The sequence below is a fragment of the Ranitomeya imitator genome, chromosome 1, assembly GCF_032444005.1.
Source record: "Ranitomeya imitator isolate aRanImi1 chromosome 1, aRanImi1.pri, whole genome shotgun sequence".
NCBI classification, from domain to species: Eukaryota; Metazoa; Chordata; class Amphibia; order Anura; family Dendrobatidae; genus Ranitomeya; species Ranitomeya imitator.
In genome coordinates, this window is record NC_091282.1 from 856,833,175 (window position 1) to 856,855,241 (window position 22,067).

General features: G+C 43.0%; 1 protein-coding gene across 2 annotated transcripts in view; it reads left to right on the forward strand.

Moving 5' to 3' along the window:
- The window catches only part of TBC1D2 (TBC1 domain family member 2), a 158,678-nt gene that overhangs the window by 48,139 nt on the left and 88,472 nt on the right, over nucleotides 1-22,067 (forward strand). For both annotated transcript variants that reach the window (XM_069741882.1, XM_069741890.1), the window contains exons 5-6: nucleotides 3,738-3,829; nucleotides 13,015-13,184. In XM_069741882.1, coding sequence (XP_069597983.1) covers nucleotides 3,738-3,829; nucleotides 13,015-13,184 — 262 coding nt within the window. The remainder of the gene's footprint in view (nucleotides 1-3,737; nucleotides 3,830-13,014; nucleotides 13,185-22,067) is intronic.

A 22,067-nucleotide genomic window follows, 5' to 3' on the forward strand; every position in this document is an offset into this window, starting at 1 on the left:
ATTGTGCTGATGTAAAGTAGACATGTGGGAAATGTTACTTATTAAGTATTTTGTGTGACATGTCTCTGTGATTTAATTGCATAAAAATTCAAAGTTGGAAAATTGCGAAATTTTCAAAATTTTCGCCAAATTTCTATTTTTTTTCACAAATAAACGCAGGTAATATCAAAGAAATTTTACCACTATCATGAAGTACAATATGTCACGAGAAAACACTGTCAGAATCACTGGGATCCGTTGAAGCGTTCCAGAGTTATAACCTCATAAAGGGACAGTGGTCAGAATTGTAAAAATTGGTCTGGTCATTAACGTGTAAACCACCCTTGGGGGTAAAGGGGTTAATGCAATCAGTGTTTTATTAGCAAGAGATCATCACTGCAGGACTAGGTGTTGCGTTCAAGCCAGTCCAGATAATCTGTTTAACACCACTGATTGTCAGCTTGCTGACAATGCATAGTGTAGAAAGGAATATGCTAATCAGGGATGTGGGCAGGGTTATACAGGGCCCAGCATTTGCCCGCTCCTACATCCACAGCCAGGAAAACAGGGATTCTGTCAAAACTGAAATATTCAGGCCAGTAAGTGATACATTGCTGGAATCAGGCTCTCTGCCCCTTCATCATGCAGTTCTGATTATATTGAAAAAAAACCTTTGACAAATTCTCTTTAAGAAAAATTGTTGGCCCACATTTAATTGACCCACTGAACTATTCTTTTCTGTAGTCTTGCTGAATATTGCAGTGGCCCTCAAGTCTGTACAATCCCTAAAAGAGACGTTCACAGAGAACTCTTGGAAAGTGTTTGAAAAGCAATTCGACGAATACTTCAGTTTTACATTGAGTGGTTTTATGATTTAGCAATATGTTGTGATACCTTAGTGTGAGGAAATGTACTGTTTGTACACTGCTCAAAAAATTTAAGGGAACACTAAAGTATCACTTCCTAGATATCACTGAATGAAATATTCCAGTTGCAAATCTTTATTCATTACATAGTGGAATGCATGAGAACAATAACACAATAATGATCAATGTAAATCAAAATTAATATCCCATGGAGGTCTGAATTCGGACTGATACTCAAAATCAAAGTGGAAAATTAAATTACAGGCTGATCCAAATTCAGTGGAAATGCCTCAAGACAAAGATGCTGGGTAGTGTGTAAGTGGCCTCTGCCTGTCTGTATGTCCTGCCTACAATGCCTGGGCATGCTCCTGATGAGGATGCAGATGTTCTCCCTAAGGATCTCCTCCCAAACGTGGATTAAAGAATCAGTCAACTCCTGGACAGTCTGGGGTGCAACGTGGCGTTGGTGGATGGAACATGATGTCCCAGATGCGCTCGATCAGACTCAGATCTGGGGAATGGGTGGGCCAGTCCATAGCATCAATGCTTTCATCATGCAGGAACTGCTGACACACATCAGCTACATGAGGACTAGCATTGTCCTGCATCAGAAGGAACTCAGGGCCCAGTGCACCAGGATATGGTCTCACAATGGGTCTGAGGACGTCATCCCGGTATCTAATGGCAGTCCAGGTACTTCTGGCCAGCACATGGAGGGCTGTGCGGCCTTCCAAACATATGCCTCCCCACACCATTACTGATCCACTGTTGAACCAGTCATGCTGGAGAATGTTGCAGGCAGCAGAAAGTTCTCCATGGGGTCTCCAGACTCTGTCACATGAGCTCAGTGTGTACTGTCACATGTGCTCTCATCCGTGAAGAGCACAGGGTGCCAATGTATAATCTGCCAATCTTTTTGTTTTCTGGCAAATGCCAATCACCCTGCATGTTGTTGTGCTGAAAGCCCAAAACCCACTTGTGGACGTCGGGCCCTCTTACCACCCTCATGGTTACTGACCATTTGAGCAGACACAAGAATATTAGTTGCCTGCTTGAGGTAATTTTGCAGGGCTCTGGCATTGCTTCTCCTGTTCCTCCTTGCACAAATAAGGAGGTAGCTGTCCTGCTGCTGGGTTGTTGCCCTCCTACAGCCCCCTCCACGTCTCCTGGTGTACTGGCCTGTCTCCTGGTATCTTCTCCATGCTCTGGACACTGCTCTGACAGACACAGCTACCCTTCTTGCCACAGCCGCATTGATGTGCTATCCTGGATGAGCTGCACTACCTGAGCAACTTTTGTAGGTTGTAGACAGCGCCTTATGCTACTGTACCTCTAGGAGTGAGAGCCATGACAAAATGCAAAAGTGACCAAAACAGCCAAAAAGAATGATAGCAGAGAAATTGCCTGTGGTCACCCTCGGCAGAACCACTCCTCAATAGGGGTTGTCTTACTAGTTGCCTATCATTTCCACCTCTTGACTGTTCCATTTGCACAACAGCAGGAGAAATTGATTAACTATCTGGTTGCTTCATAATTAGAAAGGTTGATTTCACAGAAGTGTGATTGACTTGGAGTTACATTTGTGGTGTTTAAGTGTTCGCTATATTTATTTGAGTAGTATATTATGGGTAATTTTTTTTATCTTGTGTGGCTTATGAAGCCAAATAGGTTTCTATTGTGCAATTTATGAACAGTTAATATTGCATAATTACAGACATATTGTATGTAACAATATATTTATAATAAAGACTAAATCGGTTCTCCCACCTACAACATTTGTCACCAATCCATAGGATACATTATAAATTAATATACCAGTGGATGTCTGAGAACTGGGGCGGACTCTCAATAATCAGGATAAAGGAAGTTCTATGTTCCCCATATAAATGTAGTGGTAGAGCACATGCACATCTATGGGAGGGTGGTCACCCATGTACATTACCGTTCCCATAGTAGTGAAGGTAATGCATGCATACTACAGATCTATTCACACAGGACTTTTGGACCTACATTCTAAAGAACATTATGATGTGAAACAACACACAGTTTCCAATCTCTGTTTTGACAAATGTTGCCTTGGTCATGGAAATGTGCAACCATGAGTCAAACTTTTGGTTCTAAAATACTCCAAGCACAGATGAGGGGTGTTACACTATATACTTTATTTAGACTTGTGTATATGGTGTATTGTAAATTGCTTCTAAGACATTTTAATTGTTAAAAAAAGATCAGTTGAACCTGGAAGAGAATGCCTGATGAACAGCTGACATGTTCTGGGAAAGATGTGAGCCCAGCACCATAGCCAACATCAAAGGGAGGGATTCCGACGTGGGCGTACTATTACGCCCAACGTCGGTAAGGAGTTAAAACACTGAATTCAATGATGAGGCTGTGTGCTGTTGTTTACTTGCAATGAAGGTTTTATCACTAGGACATTATCATTGCTGTGACTAACTGCTTGGGGGTGTCCGGCTCTGCCCCCTCCTGTGATAAGCAGCTGACTGTCAATATACAGTACAGTGCACCCAGAAAGCCTGGTGAGGGTGGGGTCAGGTTTCTCAGCTCTGCTACATGCTGCTTCTAAGAACTCTGATTGTGTCACAACTGCTGCACCCAGTAAACTAAGTGACACATCGCTGGAATCAGTCTCTTTTCCTACATTATGCTGCTCTTAGATGAGGTAGCAAAAACTTGCTGACAGATTCAGTTTGAAAATATTATAGGACAAATATGAAATAAATTCATGACGAAATACATAGTTTTAGGACTAATTACTAGTAATCTTACTACAATTACTGGCATTACAATTGCTATGATTGTCAGTGGAAAGGATTACAATTGCCTTTCTGTGAATTTCGTCATATTAATAAAAATTTTTTTTTTTTTTTGCAGGAACACAGTTCGTAATATCTGTGCTTCAAAGCCTCCCCAATCAATAAGTCGGAGTATTTTTCATTTTGAAGAAGCCGATCAATCAGGAGAAGGTATCTTTGTCTTACAGTGCTAACATTTTCCATGTCATGTTTCAAGAAGACCCAATATAAACAACTACCATAATTACTGTATCACAGGCATGAAAAGTTTCTTAAAATTGAACCAGATGACTCCACTACTTTACCCAGAGTTCACATGGCGGTAACTGCGTCAATCATTCATCTGAGTTAAAGGGAATGTGTCATCAGAAAAGCATTCTGGCAAAAATTATTTGATAAATCATGGCAAATATATTTATGGTGAGAGACCTGGTTGGTGGATCTTGCCTCGCTGACTAGTCATCTCAGTTTCCTGTGTCCTGCTCAAAGCATAATTTCTCTGGAAGATACAGTATCTGTAATGATGGAGTTGGTCTCTGATTCATGATTAGACAGCGTAAATCACCTGACAGGTTGCCTTTAGCTTGTTTTCTTTCTTTCTTTTTTTAAATTCTGATCTATATATGCAGTATATTGTGCCTGTTTATATAAATACTAGATGGGGGCCCGATTCTAACGCATCGGTTATTCTAGAATATGTATGGACGTCGCACTTAGCACAGCCACATTGTATATAACACAGATAGCCACGTAGTATATAACACAGATAGCCACGTAGTATATAGCAGACTCATAGTATATAGCAGCCATATACTATGTAGCACAGCACACGTAACACAGACAGCCGTGTAGCATATAGCACAGCCACATAGTATATAGCACAGCCCACGTAATATATAGCACAGCTCACGCAGTATATAACACAGGCCACGTAGTATATAACACAGCCCACACAGTATATAACACTGCCCACGTAGTATATAGCAGACAGGCAGTATATAACACAGCCCATGTAATATATACCACAGGCCACGTAGTATATAACACAGCCCATGTAATATATACCACAGGCCACGTAGTATATACCACAGGCCACGTAGTATATACCACAGGCCACGCAGTATATAACACAGCCCACGTAGTATATAACACAGGCCACGCAGTATATAACACAGTCCACGCATTATATAACACAGGCCACGCAGTATATAACACATGCCATGCAGTATATAACACAGGCCACGCAGTATATAACACAGCCCACACACTGTATAACACTGCCCACATAGTATATAGCAGCCAGGCAGTATATAACACAGCCCACGTAGTATATAACACTGCCACGTAGTATATGACACTGCCACATAGTATATAACACTGCCACGCAGTATGTAACACAGGCCACGCAGTATATAACACGGCCACGCAGTATATAACACAGGCCACGCAGTATATAACACAGGCCACGCAGTATATAACACTGCCCACGTAGTATATAGCAGCCAGGCAGTATGTAACACAGCCCACGTAATATGTAGCACAGCCCACACAGTATACAACACTGCCCACATAGTATATAGCAGCCAGGCACTATGTAACACAGCCCACGTAATATGTAGCACAGCCCACGCAGTATATAGCACAGCCCACGCAGTATATAACACAGCCCACGTAGTATATAACACAGCCCACGTAGTATATAGCAGTGTTGGCACCATATCCCTGTTAAAAAAAAAGAATTAAAATAAAAAATAGTTATATACTCACCCTCCGTCGTCCACCGAAGCTGTCCCGATGTACGTTAGTAAAAAGATATAATGTTAAAAATAATTTTAAAAAAATTAAAATTGTGCTATGTCATCTGGGTAATTTCGCAATGCATCTCTGGGAACGGAAGCTGGCGGCAGCATCGTGCGCATCGGTGGACATCGGAAGGTGAGAATAGCACAATTTTTATTTTTTTTTAATTATTTTTAACATTATATCTTTTTACTATTGATGCTGCATAGGCAGCATCAATAGTAAAAAGTTAGTCCGGGATGGGGCGACACACTGGCACTGACTGGAGGGAAGTAGGGAGGGGGCACTGACTGGAGGAGAGTAGGGAGGGGCCAAATCGCTGCCGGACTAAGCTTATCGCTGATTGGTTGCACCCTGCCGGTGGTGACCAATCAGCGACGCGAGATTTCCGTTACAGACAGACAAACAGACGAAGTAGCCCTTAGATGATTATATAGATAGATTATTCTCCCACTCTGTGAACATAATGGCAGTATCTGGACAAAAACATAGATGTAATAGAAAATCAGCACAATTTTTGGGGTTTACTTTTATTAAAATGTTTTCTTACTTTACTTACATAGATTTACTTTTATTACATATTTTGGATTTTGGCCAAAGAAGGGTGGATGGAAGAAAAGGATTCTAATCTTATCTACAGTATATTACATCAAGGTGCCATGGCTAATATTGACTGTGGCATCTGAGGGATTATTCTAGAGAAAAGCACCAGCAAGTGATGGTACCGGCACAGCTCCTATAACTAAACCATCACTTTATCATAATAGCACTGCAGTTTACAATGAGGAAAACTGCAATTACCAGCAAGTCCTGAAGATATTATACAGATGTCGGTAACTGGCGTAACGAGAAAAAAATCAAACTGGCAGAATTGCGGTTTTTTTATTGCCGCATCATTGCAATACAATGCAATTAGAGGAAATGAAAACATCGTATCTACCCCAAACTGGTGTCGATAAAAACGTTTGCTCAGGGCGCAAAAAATAAGCCCTCGCTCAGCCTCAGATGCCGAAAATTGAAAATGTTCCGGGTCCCAGAAAATGGCAACACAAGGAAATGTATTTTTTATTTTTTGCAAAATGTCAGATTTTTTTTTAACCACTTGCTATTTGACTAATCGTACTGAACTGGAGAATCATGTTGCTGGATCATTTTACCATATAGTGAACATGGTAGATAAAAAAACAAAAATTGTGAAATTGTACTTTTTTGCTATTTCAATGCACTTGAAATTTTTTCTCTGCTTTCTAGTGCATCATATGATAAAATGAATGATGTCATTTAAAAATACAACTTATCCCACAATAGACAAGCCCTCATATGGCTCTTAGAAGAAGGGGAGTAAAACAATGAAAAATCTCCCAGGGGTGAAAAGGTTAATAGGAACCTAATAGCAGTATTTAACTCTGTAATCCAGCACTAGTGTGGTATCTGCCTTATAGAAAAGCCTCTCATGCCCTTATCATGGCAAAGTGCATAGCAATTTAGCAAAAAAAAATTGTTCAATATTGCTACATGTCATATGTAAAGTACCTTGACCATACCTCCCAACGTTTGAAGATGGGAAAGAGGGACAAAGATTGCGGCACGCAACTCGGCAAATTTTAGGCCACGCCTTTGACCACATCCATTCATAACTAGTCACACCCATATCCACGTCCCAACCACACCCATTTAGCACTGCTGATCACACTGTTTCATAAAGAATAATTATAAACAAAAAAATATGGCCACATAGTGCTCCATACTGTATAATGGCCACACATGATGCTCCATACTGTATAATGGCCACACATGATGCTCCATACTGTATATTGGCTGCACATGATGCTCCATACTGTATAATGACCGCACATGATGCTCCATACTGTATATTGGCTGCACATGATGCTCCATACTGTATAATGACCGCACATGATGCTCCATACTGTATATTGCACTTTGTACCGTATAATGGCCACGCATAGCTACTCCTACACACGCTGCTGCGCTCCGTACACTTTGCACACAGGGCTCCGCTCCGTACACACGCGCTCCGCTCCGTACACACGCGCTCCGCTCCATACACCTCGTACACACGCGGCTCCGCTCCGTACAGCTCGTACACATTTACCTCCACTCCATACACCTCATACACACACGGCTCCGCTCCATACACATTCAGCTCTGCTCCATACACCTCATACACACACGGCTCCGCTCCATACACCTGACCTCGTACACACATGGCTCTGCTACATCCACACTGTAAACACCTCCTCACCCCACACATAACTAAGGCAGCTTACTTACCTCATCCAGCAGCACCATGGCAAGTTGGGTATGCAGTATTCAGTGTCAGAACACACACTCCATGGCGGGACATGCAGACGCACCACGCACAGAACTTTATGCTCAGTAAGCACCTCCATGAGAAGTTATTCAATGTAACACTTGCCTTACGAAACTCCACCGACTCTTCTTCCCACTCCATCCTTCCTATCTGCCGCTCAGCCCTTCTCCTCTAATTTTTCCACGGAGCTCGGCGAGCAGCTGATTGGTGGATGGGCCTGTCAGTCAAAGAAGTCTCCAGCAATCAATCTCGGCGGTGCATTCCCTAACAGAATTCTAAACACATGAGCGCGCACTGTAATACACAGGTTTGTCTCCAGATGTTCTAGTGACATCACTGAGGGTGGCCATTTTTCTAAAGATAAAAACCTACTTAGTTTTTATTAGGCGGCGTTTATAAAATGGCATCGGTAATGGAGTCATAAATTCTCCACACCTCCCAACCAGTGCGGGACATACTTGTCCCGGCTGTGACAGCGGGGGAGACTGTCAAAATCGTGACAGTCCCGCTGGATCCGGGAAAGTTGGGAGGTATGTCTTGACTAGTATGAAGGGGGATACAGGCCGGTTTGCTCTGGGCCGGGACTGAGTTCTGGTTGCCTTGAAACCCCTCTTCTAAACAGGAGACAGACAGGTGTGTGGGGTGCTGTGGAGTTTGCTCTTTATTCACTGTTCCTTCATGAGTTCTTCCTACCTCCCTCCTCCATGAGATCAGATCTGGCTGTAGCTTCAGACAAGACAGGAGACCTTGGGTCCGGGTTAACAGGTTCAGCTTTACTGAGCAATTCGGTTACACACAGCTGCAGCATGCAGATTAATACAGAATCTCATTTTAGTGATGTTCCCTTTGTTTCCTGGCCTGTCAGTCTTTGCCTCATTTCTGCCCGACTTGTCTCTAGCCCAACAGTTCTTGCTGAACCTAGGGACCTGCGTTCCAGCATATCAGCTTCACTGGGGACCTCCAACCTTCATTTTCTCTGTAACACGGCCAACATCATCTTCCTCACAGGTGGGACAGTGATATGGCACTCAATACTCCTTCCGCACCTCAAGTCCAAGACTGTCCTGGCGTCCAAATGAAACTTAGAATGTGTCCTCATGCTGTGGGGAAACCTGGACTGACAGAACCCATTCAGCTCTGCAGCATCTGCGTCTTCTTGCACCTGCTAACACTAACTTGTCCAGCTTTACTCTCCACTCCACTCTCCTTCACTAACTGGACTCTACTCTGAACTTGTCCTTTTACTGAGTCCTAGACACTAACATTCACTGACCCACTAACCCAGAAAAACCTTTCTGTAAAAAGTGGCCTAACCCCTCCCCAATGATGGGCTAATCCAAACTGTTAACTGTATGTTCCCTGTGTAATGCAATCTATATTCCAATACTTATGGTTTCCATAGTGGACAGACCTCTCGCTCTCCCAAGGACCGCCTTAGGAAAAGCACGTAGGAGAACTGAACACACACCGGCAATAAAAATGTGCTGATGTCTGTGTTTATGTGTGTGCGTGTATCTGCTTGGCTGTGTGTGTGCGCGGTTCTGTGTGTAGGCAGGCATCGTCCGATGGGACCACTAGTCCCATCTAGCTATGCCTGTTACAGTGACCGCTTGCCGATGATGGGACAGTAGTCCCATCATCCGGCTACTGTGCTCATGTAAAAATAAAAAACATACACAAATATAACAGTACATACTCACCATGCAGCTAATACCTGACACCCAATAATAAACCTACAGTATACTCCCTGTTTTGATGTAATCCATTTAATAACAAGTGTCCCACAACGATCTCCCTTGTAGAGCTGTCACATCGGCAGATGTGACCGCTCTCCAGGGGCCTTTGGTAATACAATGACGGCAAGTATCCTCCCGCAGTGGATCACTCCGCTGTCAGAGGTCACTGGAGTTCATGCTGTCACTTGCGGCACCGCTGCTTGGGAAAATTCTCGTGCAGCAGTGACCTAAAGTGATAGCATGAACTCCAATGACAGCAGCAGAAGGAAACTTACTAGAATTGTCACTCACAAATGAGTGCCCTTCTCCCCAGCAGCCATAAAGTTAGGAGGCTGCAGAGCTGTGAGCTGCTTACGAGACAATTTTAAGTATTAAAGGCAGTAAACCAAAGGGGAAGAAAAGGAAAGGCACATGCTATATTATGAACTGTTCAAAACAATTTAAAGACAAAATATTAAAAAATGAATGATATACAAGTCAAGTTAGCCAGTTCCACCAGCTTCTAGTTTCACAGCTCCTGGTACTCTCAGTTAGGTGCAGAAGTAAATCTAGTTGCTCTTCTCATTCCCCACTTTAGCACCATCAGATACCTTGAGATTAGCCTGTGATACCAGATAGTGTAGCAAAGGAAATTTATTTCCTTCCATTCCTCAGCTTTCTCCTCTTAGTGCTAAGAAGAATAATGAAGTAAGTAAACAAGTGTGAACGGAACGGCTGCATCAGTTATACTAGACTGTAACTGAACGGCTGCAGCATTTACATTAGACTGTGAACTAAATGGCTGTAACATTTACACTAGACTGGACTGAACGGCTGCAGCATTTACACTAGACTGGACTGAACGGCTGCAGCATTTACACTAGACTGGACTGAACGGCTGCAGCATTTACACTAGACTGGACTGAACGGCTGCAGCATTTACACTAGACTGGACTGAAGGGCTGCAGCATTTACACTAGACTGGACTGAACGGCTGCAGCATTTACACTAGACTGGACTGAAGGGCTGCAGCATTTACACTAGACTGAACGGCTGCAGCATTTACACTAGACTGGACTGAACGGCTGCAGCATTTACACTAGACTGGACTGAAGGGCTGCAGCATTTACACTAGACTGGACTGAAGGGCTGCAGCATTTACACTAGACTGGACTGAAGGGCTGCAGCATTTACACTAGATTGGACTGAACGGCTGCAGCATTTACACTAGACTGGACTGAACGGCTGCAGCATTTACACTAGACTGGACTCAACGGCTGCAGCATTTACACTAGACTGGACTGAACGGCTGCAGCATTTACACTAGACTGGACTAAAGGGCTGCAGCATTTACACTAGACTGGACTGAACGGCTGCAGCATTTACACTAGACTGGACTAAAGGGCTGCAGCATTTACACTAGACTGGACTGGACGGCTGCAGCATTTACACTAGACTGGACTGAACGGCTGCAGCATTTACACTAGACTGGACTGAACGGCTGCAGCATTTACACTAGACTGGACTAAAGGGCTGCAGCACTTACACTAGACTGGACTGAACGGCTGCAGCATTTACACTAGACTGGACTGAACGGCTGTAGCATTTACACTAGACTGTACTAAAGGGCTGCAGCATTTACACTAGACTGGACTGGACGGCTGCAGCATTTACACTAGACTGGACTAAAGGGCTGCAGCACTTACACTAGACTGAACTGAATGGCTGCAGCATTTACACTAGACTGGACTGAACGGCTGTAGCATTTACACTAGACTGTACTAAAGGGCTGCAGCATTTACACTAGACTGGACTGGACGGCTGCAGCATTTACAGTAGACTGGACTGAACAGCTGCAGCATTTACACTAGACTGGACTGAACGGCTGCAGCATTTACACTAGACTGGACTGAAGGGCTGCAGCATTTACACTAGACTGGACTGAATGGCTGCAGCATTTACACTAGACTGGACTGAATGGCTGCAACATTTACACTAGACTGGACTGAATGGCTGCAGTATTTACACTAGACTGGACTGAACGGCTGCAGCATTTACACTAGACTGGACTGAACGGCTGCAGCATTTACACTAGACTGGACTAAAGGGCTGCAGCATTTACACTAGACTGGACTGAACGGCTGCAGCATTTACACTAGACTGGACTGGACGGCTGCAGCATTTACACTAGACTGGACTGAACGGCTGCAGCATTTACACTAGACTGGACTGAACGGCTGCAGAATTTACACTAGACTGGACTAAAGGGCTGCAGCATTTACACTAGACTGGACTGAACGGCTGCAGCATTTACACTAGACTGGACTGAACGGCTGCAGCATTTACACTAGACTGGACTGAACGGCTGCAGAATTTACACTAGACTGGACTAAAGGGCTGCAGCATTTACACTAGACTGGACTGAACGGCTGCAGTGTTTACACTAGACTGGACTGAACGGCTGCAGCATTTACACTAGACTGGACTAAAGGGATGCAGCATTTACACTAGACTGGACTGAACGGCTGTAGCATTTACACTAGACTGTACTAAAGGGCTGCAGCATTTACACTAGACTGGACTGGACGGCTGCAGCATTTACAGTAGACTGGACTGAACAGCTGCAGCATTTACACTAGACTGGACTGAACGGCTGCAGCATTTACACTAGACTGGACTGAAGGGCTGCAGCATTTACACTAGACTGGACTGAATGGCTGCAGCATTTACACTAGACTGGACTGAATGGCTGCAACATTTACATTACTATATGGACTGACTGATATTTGATGATTACAGGAATAACTATTTTAGTAATCATCATAAAGCTTGAGCCCATGGCATATGTGACCATCAATGACAAAAAGGAAAGCATCTTTTTTTCACAGAGATTTTCAGTTAAGTAATACTCAGAGCATGATCTACAAGTGCTTCTCACAAAATTAGAATATCATCAAAAAGTTAATTTATTTCAGTTCTTCAATATAAAGTGTGAAACTCATATATTGTATAGACTCATTACAAACAGAGTGATCTATTTCATGTGTTTATTTCTGTTAATGTTGATGATTATGGCTTACAGCCAATGAAAACCCAAAAGTCATTATCTCAGTAAATTAACTTTTTGATGATATTCTAATTCTGTACCTGTAAGTCATCTGCTGGAGAGAACATTAACTTACAAAGAGGTTTTTTAAGCGACACTTCAAAAGAAAAGCTGTAGGTATACATTTTCGATAGTGTCTTGCCTGAAGTCTTCCTACAATCTTCTGGTTCTCAGTAAGAACACACATTGTAAGGCTGTTCAAACAACATATGCCATTGAACCTTGCTCAGCATTGTCCAAAGCAATGCATGACAAAGTGCACGATTGTATAATTATCTCATAAAAACAAATTGCTGTTCTTTGTAAATCAAAGGTACTGAGTTATTCCAGTAATTTTTACCATGACTTAACTTGGATACAGTCTTTGGCAGGGTTACTGTAACCATTTTTTTTTTTTCATTAGAAGCAAGTGCAAAACCATATGGAAAAATGGCTCCGTCACTCAACTTTGTTCGGAGAGCAAAGAAGCAAAATGGATGCCCCTCGTCCAATAATGAGAACATTTCTTATGAAAAGATAAACAATCCAAATCTACAAATGCAAGCAATAACTGAGGAATTAAAGTCTCAAAAGGTACACTTAGGCCAAAGTCACACTACAGCGAGATACGGCCGAGTCTCGCAGGTTAAAACCAAGCTCTGGCACCAGCACTCCGGAGCGGCTATGTATTGCTATGCGGCTGCACGCTCCACTCCGGAGTGCCGGGGCCAGAGCTTGGTTTTAACCTGTGAGACTCGGCCGTATCTTGCTGTGTGTGATCCCGGCATTATATTGTATAATTAAGGGAATATGTCAGCAGGTTCTGTCTATGTAATCCGAGAGCAGCATGATGTAGTGGGAGAGAGACTCTGGTTCCTGTGATGTGTCACTTACTAGGATGTGTGGTGGTGTTTCAATAAAAAAAGTGTTTTATCAGCAGGAGATGATTAGGACTGCCCCATGCCTTCTAGTCAACTTTTTGGCAGCTTTCTATTAATACACAGTATACAGGGAAAGCTTTCAATCAGTGGTGTGGGTAAGGTTATACAAATCTTACCATTCAAAAAACTGATAGATTTGCAGCTGAGAAAACAGGGATTTTATCAAAACGACATCATGCAGCCAAGTAAGTGACTGGAATGAGTCTCTGCCTCTTCATCGTGCTGCTTTCAGATTTGGAAGCAAAAACTTGGTGACAGGTTTTAATGAATTCTCATGAAAACAGCCTCTGTATTTATTCCTTATTATTGCATATGGACAACATATCACATAATTATACAAATGCATAGAAAAAAAAGCATTTTGGTGTCAGATACTCTTTAAGGATCCACGTACAGTCCTGTCAAAAGTGTTCACCCTTGGAATTAATCCAGAAAATGAAGTACCGTATATACTCTATTATAAGCCTACCCAAGTATAGGCCAAGACCCCTAATTTTGCCACAAAAAAACTGGGAAAACTTAATGACTCGAGTATAAGCTTGGGTGGGAAATGCAGCAGCTACTGGTAAATTTCAAAAATAAAAATAGATACCAAAAAAAGTAAAATTAATTGAGACATCAGTAGGTTACATGTTTTTGAATATCCATATTCAATCAGGAGCCCCATATAATACTCCATACAGTTCATGATGGCCCCATAAGATGCTCCATATACAAATAAGCCCCATAAAATGCTCCATAAACTTTATGATGGGCCCCATAAGATGCTTCATAGAAAATATGCCCCATATAATGCTGCATAGGTTGATTATGGCCCCATAAGATGCTCCATAGATAATGTGCCGCATACAATGCTGCATAGGTTGATTATGGCCCCATAAGATGCTCCATAGAAACATTTGCCCCATAGCCGGCTGCTGCCATTAAAAAAAAAAATCACATACTCACCTCTTGTCCTGAGCAGGTCCCCGGCACTTGCAATATTCACCTGTCCGCGTTCCACCGCTGGGCGCCGCTGTGTCTTCTGCATCCTCCACTGTGACTGTTCAGGCAGAGAGCGGCACGCACACTAATCGCATCATCGCACGTTCTTACCTGAATGTCGCAGGCAGAGGACGCAGAAGACACAGCGGCGCCCAGTGGTGGAACGCAGACAGGTGAATATTGTGCAATACTCACCTTCCAGTCCCCATTATACTCACCTGCTCCCGGCGTGGTCCCTGGCAGCTTCTCACTGACAGGTGATCTTCAGCGCCCGCAACTTCTTCCTGTGTTCAGCGGTAACATCGTACCACTCTTTAAAGTAATGAATATGCGTCCATATTCATTACTTTGATGAGCGGTACCATGTGACCGCTGAACACTGGAAGAAGCTGCAGGCGCCGGAGAAGCAGGAACGTGCAGAGACGCGCCGGGAGCAGGTAAGTATGATTTGACATCCGCCACTCCTCCTCCCCCCAGGGACAATGACTCGAGTATAAGCCGAGAGGGGCACTTTCAGCCCCCAAAACATGGGCTGAAAATCTCGGCTTATACTCAAGTATGTATGGTATTTCTAACAGAAAATTATTGCAATTGCACATGTTTTGTTATACACATGTTTATTTCCTTTGTGTGTATTGGAACAACACAAACAAAGGCAAATTGGACATAATTTCACACAGAACCCCAAAAAAGGTCCCAAAAAAATTCTTGGCACCCTCAACTTAAGAGGTTAGAGGCGGTGCCTTAAGGGCCGATGCAGTCCCTGCTGTCTCCTCCGTGCACTGTCCCCCATGTGCGATGTGCACAGCATGCTGTCTCCCCTGTGTGCGCTCTGTTGTCTTCTTGGATGAATAGTAATAAGACAGGAACAGAGCAGTGTCAGAATACCCGGCATAGACCAGCGACGTCACTTGCGGGGTCAGCGCTAGTCCCCTACACAGTCGGGTATAGTGACACCACTCTGCTGCCAGATTATAATTATTCATCTAAGCAGACAACAGAGCGTACGGTGGAGGCAGCAGGGACAACACTGCACCTAAAATGAGCATTACTGAAGACTCTTCTTTTTAGGTAGGTGGCAAGGGTTGTGACAGTGACCACATCCTTGGTCCTATGCTCTAATGATTCTTCGCTTGGGTATCCTAGCATTCACTGAGATACACAAACTAATCGTCTTCACACAGTAAGTAAAGAAAATACAATAGCTGTGTGTTGACAGTGTAGTTAAGGAACGGTAGGGATTTTTTTCAAACAAGTATATTAAAAAATAGCTTATTATAGCATCAAATAGATAGGGAGTTAGTAGCAAAATGACTTTGCCTTCATAACACCCCTTTAATATTTGGTTGCACACCCTTTGGAATTAATGTCTGCAATCGATTTCTATAATCATCAACTTGCTTCTTGCACCTATTAGCTGGAATTTGGGACCACTCTTTTTCTGCAAACTGCTCCAGCTCTTTCATATGTGAAGGGTGCTTTCTCCCAACAGCAGTTTGGAATTTAGATCTGGGCTCATTGTTGGCCAATTTAATATTCTCCAGGGCTTTGTTTCCACCCATTTCTAGATGTTTCTTGAAGTATGTTTCAGGTCATTGTCCTGCTGACCTGTCCTGATGGAAGACCCATGACCTAGGACACAAACCCAGCTTTCTTACACTGGGCACTACTAGTAATGAGAGAGCGTGCTCGGATATTGCGTTATACCATCTTGGGCATACTCGAGTAATATGTTATAACACCCGAGCATGCTCGGATAACACAAATGTCCGAGCACGCTCGCTCATCATTACGGCGACCCATCATCCTTTTTATTTATTATGTTTTGCTATAGTTAGTGCTGTCATATTCTGTATTGCTTTGCATACCTTATTAGCACTGTCCCCAATGGGGCTCACAATCTACACTGTGTGCATCACATGCTTAACCCCTTTACCCCCAAGGGTGGTTTGCACTTTAATGACCAATTTTTACAATTCTGACCACTGTCCCTTTATGAGGTTATAACTCTGGAACGCTTCAACGGATCCCGGTGATGGACATTTTCTTGTGACATACTGTACTTCATGATAGTGGTAAAATTTCTTCGATATAACTTGCATTTATTTGTGAATAAAAAGGAAATTTGGCGAAAATTCTGAAAATTTTGCAATTTTCCAACTTTGAATTTTCATGCCCTTAAATCACAGAGATATGTCACACAAAATACTTAATAAGTAACATTTTCCACATGTCTACTTTACATCAGCACAATTTTGGAACCAATTTTTTTTTTTTTTTGGTTAGGGCGTTATAAGGGTTAAAAGTTGACCAGCGATTTTTCATTTTTACAACACCATTTTTTTTAGGGACCACATCACATTTGAAGTCACTTTGAAGGTTCTATATGAGAGAAAATACCAAAAAGTGACACCATTCTAAAAACTACACCCCTCAAGGTTCCCAAAACCACATTTAAGAAGTTTATTAACCCTTCAGGTGCTTCATGAGCATTTAACTTATTTTCACAAAAAATTACTTCAGATCCAATTTGTTTTATTTTACCAAGGGTAACAGGAGAAATTGGACTCCAAAAGTTGTTGTACAATTTGTCCTGAGTACACTGATACCCCATATCTGGGGGGGAACCACAGTTTGGGCGCATGGCAGAGTTCGGAAGGGAAGGAGCGCAGTTTTGGAATGCAGACTTTGATGGAATGGTTTGCGGGCATCACGTTGCATTTGCAGAGCCCCTGATGTACCTAAACAGTAGAAACCCCCCACAAGTGACACCATATTGGAAACTAAACCACCAAAGGAACTTATCTAGATGTCTTTTTTTATTTTTAGCAAAAATTATTTTATAGCCCCCAGTTTTGTATTTTCGCAAGGGTAACAGGAGAAATTGAACCACAAAAGTTATTGTCCAATTTGTCCTGAGTACGCTGATACCCCATATGTGGGAGAAAACTACTGCTTGGGCACACGTCGGGGCTCGGAAGGGAAGAAGTGGAGTTTTGGAATGCAAACTTTGATGGAATATTCTGCGGGTGTCAAGTTGCATTTGCAGAGCCCCTGATGTACCTAAACAGTAGAAACTCCCCACAAGTGACCCCATATTGGAAAATAAACCCCCCACAGAACTTATCTAGATGTGTTGTGAGAACTTTGAACCCCTAAGTTGTTTCACTAAAGTTTATAACACAGAGCCGTGAAAATAAAAAATAATTTTTTTCCCACAAAAATTATTTTTTATCCCCAGTTTTGTATTTTTGCAAGGGTAACAGGAGAAATTGAACCGTAAAAGTTGTCCAATTTGTCCTGAGTACGCTGATTCCCCATAACTGGGAGTTTTGGTTCACGGCAGAGCTCAGAAGAGAAGGAGCACCGTTTTACTTTTTCATCGCCGAATTGGATGGAATTGAGATCGGATGTCATGTTGCATTTGCAGAGCCCCTGATGTGCCTAAACAATGGAAACCCCCCAATTCTAACTCCAACCCTAACCCCAACACACCCCTAACAGTATTCCTAACCCCAACACACCACTAACCCTAATCCCAACCCTAACCATTACCCTAGCCACACCCCTAACCCGAACACACCACTAACCCTAATACCAACCCCAACACACTCCTAACACCAACACACCTCTAACCCTAGTCCCAACCATAACCCTAACCACACCCCTAACCCTGACACACCCATAAACGTAAACCAAACCATAACTTAAGCCCCAACCCCAACCCTAACTTTAGCCCCAACCCTAACTTTAGCCCCAACCCTAAATTTAGCCCCAACCCTAACTTTAGCCCCAACCATAACCCTAATGAGAAAATGGAAATAAATAGTTTTTTTTATTTTATTATTTTTCCTAACTAAGGCGGTGATAAAGGGGGGTTTGATTTTACTATTTATAGAGGGTTTTTATGTTTGGCAGCTATCACACACTAAAAGATGCTTTTTATTGCAAAAAATTGTTTTTGCGTAACCACATTTTGAGAGCTATAATTTTTTCATATTTTGGTTATCAGTGTCATGTGAGGTCTTGTTTTTTGCAGGACAAGTTGACGGTTTTATTGGTACCATTTTCGGGATCATGACATTTTTTGATCGCTTTTTATTCCGATTTTTGTTAGGCAGAATGAACAAAAACCAGCAATTCATGAATTTCTTTTGGGGGGCGTTTATACCATTCCGCGTTTGGTGAAATTGATAAAGAAGTTTTGTTCTTTGGGCTAGTACGATTACAGCGATACCTCATTTATATCTTTTTTGTTTTGTTTTGGCGCTTTTATACAATAAAAACTATTTTAGAGCAAAATAAATAGAAGTTCTTCCAGCTCTTTGATGATAAAATATGAAACTTCTTTTATTTGAAAATCATTAAAATTCCATAGAAGATACCGGGACACAGAATGACAGACAGCAAGACAGAGCAACGCTTCGAAACGCGTTGCTCTGTCTTGCTGTCTGTCATTCTGTGTCCCGGTATCTTCTATGGAATTGTAATGATTTTCAAATAAAAGAAGTTTCATATTTTTCTATTTATTTTGCTCTATATCCACGTTCAACCAGGACGGACTTACGTGCACCTGTGTTTCATTACGGTGAGCTGGCTTTTCCTTTTTTTTTTTTTTCTTTTGGTCAAAAAACTATTTTATATAAAAATTAATTATTTTTGCATCCCTTTATTCTGCGGGCTATAACTTTTTTATTTTTCTGCTGATGATGCTGTGTGGCTGCTTGTTTTTTGAGGGACAAGATGACGTTTTCAGCGGTACCATGTTTATTTATATCCGTCTATTTGATCGCGTGTTATTCCACTTTTTGTTCGGCGGTATGATGATAAACCATTGTTTTTTTGCCTTTTTTTTTGTTCTTTTTTTACAGTGTTCACTGAAAGGGTTAACAAGTGGGACAGTCTTATAGGTCGGGTCGTTACGGATGCGGCGATACTAAATATGTGTATTTTTTTTAAACCCCTTTCTGACATATGACGTACTATCCCGTCGAGGTGGGGTGGGCCCATACGACCACCGACGGGATAGTACGTCATAGCGATTGACGGCGCTCACGGGGGGAGCGCGGCCGATCACGGCCAGGTGTTAGCTGACTATCGCAGCTGACATCCGGCACAATGTGCCAGGCGCGGTCATGGACCGCCCCCGGCACATTAACCCCCGGCACACTGCGATCAAACTTGATCGCAGTGTTCCGGCGGTATAGTGAAGCATCGCGCAGGGAGGGGGCTCCCTGCAGGCTTCCGTGAGACCCCCGGAGCAACGTGATGTGATCGCGTTGCTCAGAGGGTCTCTTACCTCCTCCTTCCTGCAGCAGGCCTGGATCCAAGATGGCCGCGGGGCTGCATCCGGGTCCTGCAGGGCGGTGGCTTACCAGCGCCTGCTCAGAGCAAGTGCTGGTAAGCCTGCAGAGTGCTGTACACTGCGTCAGATCAGCGATCGGACATGCAAAGTGTCAAATCAGCGATCTTACACTATAACATGATGCCCCCCCCCCCCCCCCAGGGCAATGTTATAGTGTAAAAAAAATATTCATATGTGTAAAAAAAGTAAAAAATTCCTAAAAAAACAAACAAAAAAAAAATATTGTTCCTACAAATACATTTCTTTAGCTAAATAATAGAAAAAACAATAAAAGTACACATATTTAGTATTGTTGCGTTCGTAACGACCCGACCTATAAAATTGTCCCACTAGTTAACCCCTTCAGTGAACACCGTAAAAAAAAAAAAAAAAAAAAGAGGCAAAAAACAACGCTTTATTATCATACCGCCAAACAAAAAGTGGAATACCACACGATAAAAAAAACGGATATAAATAACCATGGTACCGCTGAAAACGTCATCTTGTCCCGCAAAAAACGAGCTGCCATACAGCATCATCAACGAAAAAATAAAAAAGTTATAGTCCTCAGAATAAAGCGATGCAAAAATAATTATTTTTTCTATAAAATAGTTTTTATCGCATAAAAGCGCCAAAACATAAAAAAATTATATAAATGACCCGACCAGACTTCTACTGACCAGAAGAATAAGGCTGCTTTATCCATTTTACCAAACGCAGAATGGTATAAATGCCCCCCCTCTCCCCTCCCCAACAAAAAAAAGAAATTCATGAATAGCTGTTTTTTGGTCATTCTACCTCATTAAAATCGGAATAAAAAGCGATCAAAAATTGTCACGTGCCCGAAAATGTTACCAATAAAAACGTCAACTCGTCCCACAAAAAACAAGACCTCACATGACTGTGGACCAAAATATGGAAAAATTATAGGTCTCAAAATGTGGTAACGCAAAAAATATTTTTTGCAATAAAAAGCGTCTTTCAGTGTGTGACAGCTGCCAATCATAAAAATCCACTAAAAAACCCGCTATAAATAGTAAATCAAACCCCCCTTCATCACCCCCTTAGTTAGGGAAAAATTAAAAAATGAAAAAAATGTACCGTATATACTCGAGTATAAGCCGAGATTTTCAGCCCATTTTTTGGGGCTGAAAGTCCCCCTCTCGGCTTATACTCGAGTCATACCCAGGGGTCGGCAGAGGAGGGGGAGCGGGGGCTATCTAATTATACTTACCTACTCCTGGCGCGGTCCCTGCGCGTCCCTGCTTCTTCCAGCGCTGCATATTCTTCCTGTACTGAGCGGTCACAGGGTACCGCTCATGACAGTAATGAATATGCGGCTCCACCTCCCATAGGGGTGGAGCCGCATATTCATTACTGTAATGAGCAGTAACGGTGACCGCTCAGTACAGTAAGAATATGCAGCGCCGGGAGAAGCAGGGACACGCAGGGACCGCACCAGGAGCAGGTAAGTATACGAGGAGGGGGAGCGCAGCGCTGCGCGATATTTACCTCTCCTCGTTCGGGTGCGGCTCTGTCTTCAGCGTCCTCTGGCTGTGACGCTCAGGCCAGAGGGCGCGGTGACGTTGTCAGTGCGCGCCCTCTGCTGAACGTCAGTGCTGAGGGAGCCGCACCCGTACTAGGAGCAGGTAAAAGTGCCGGGGTCCTGAGCGACGGAGAGGTGAGTATATGATTTTTTTTTTTTATCGCAGCCACAGCATATGGGGCAAGTGACTGTATGGAGCATCTTATGGGGTCATAAAGATTGTACAGCACTATAAGGGGCAGTGACTGTATGGAGCATCTTATGGGGCCATGTGCAGTACTGTAAGGGACAGTGACTGTATGGAGCATCTGTATGGGGCCATAACGATTGTGCAGCACTATAGGGGGCAGTGACTGTATGGAGCATCTGTATGGGGCCATAATGATTGTGCAGCACTATAAGGGGCAGTGACTGTATGGAGCATCTGTATGGGGCCATAACGATTGTACAGCACTATAAGGGGCAGTGTCTGTATGGAGCATCTGTATGGGGCCATAACGATTGTGCAGTACTATAAGCGGCAATGTCTGTATGGAGCATCTGTATGGGGCCATAACAATTGTGCAGTACTATAAGGGGCAATGTCTGTATGGAGCATCTGTATGGGGCCATATCGATTGTGCAGCACTATAAGGGGCAATGTCTGTATGGAGCATCTCTAT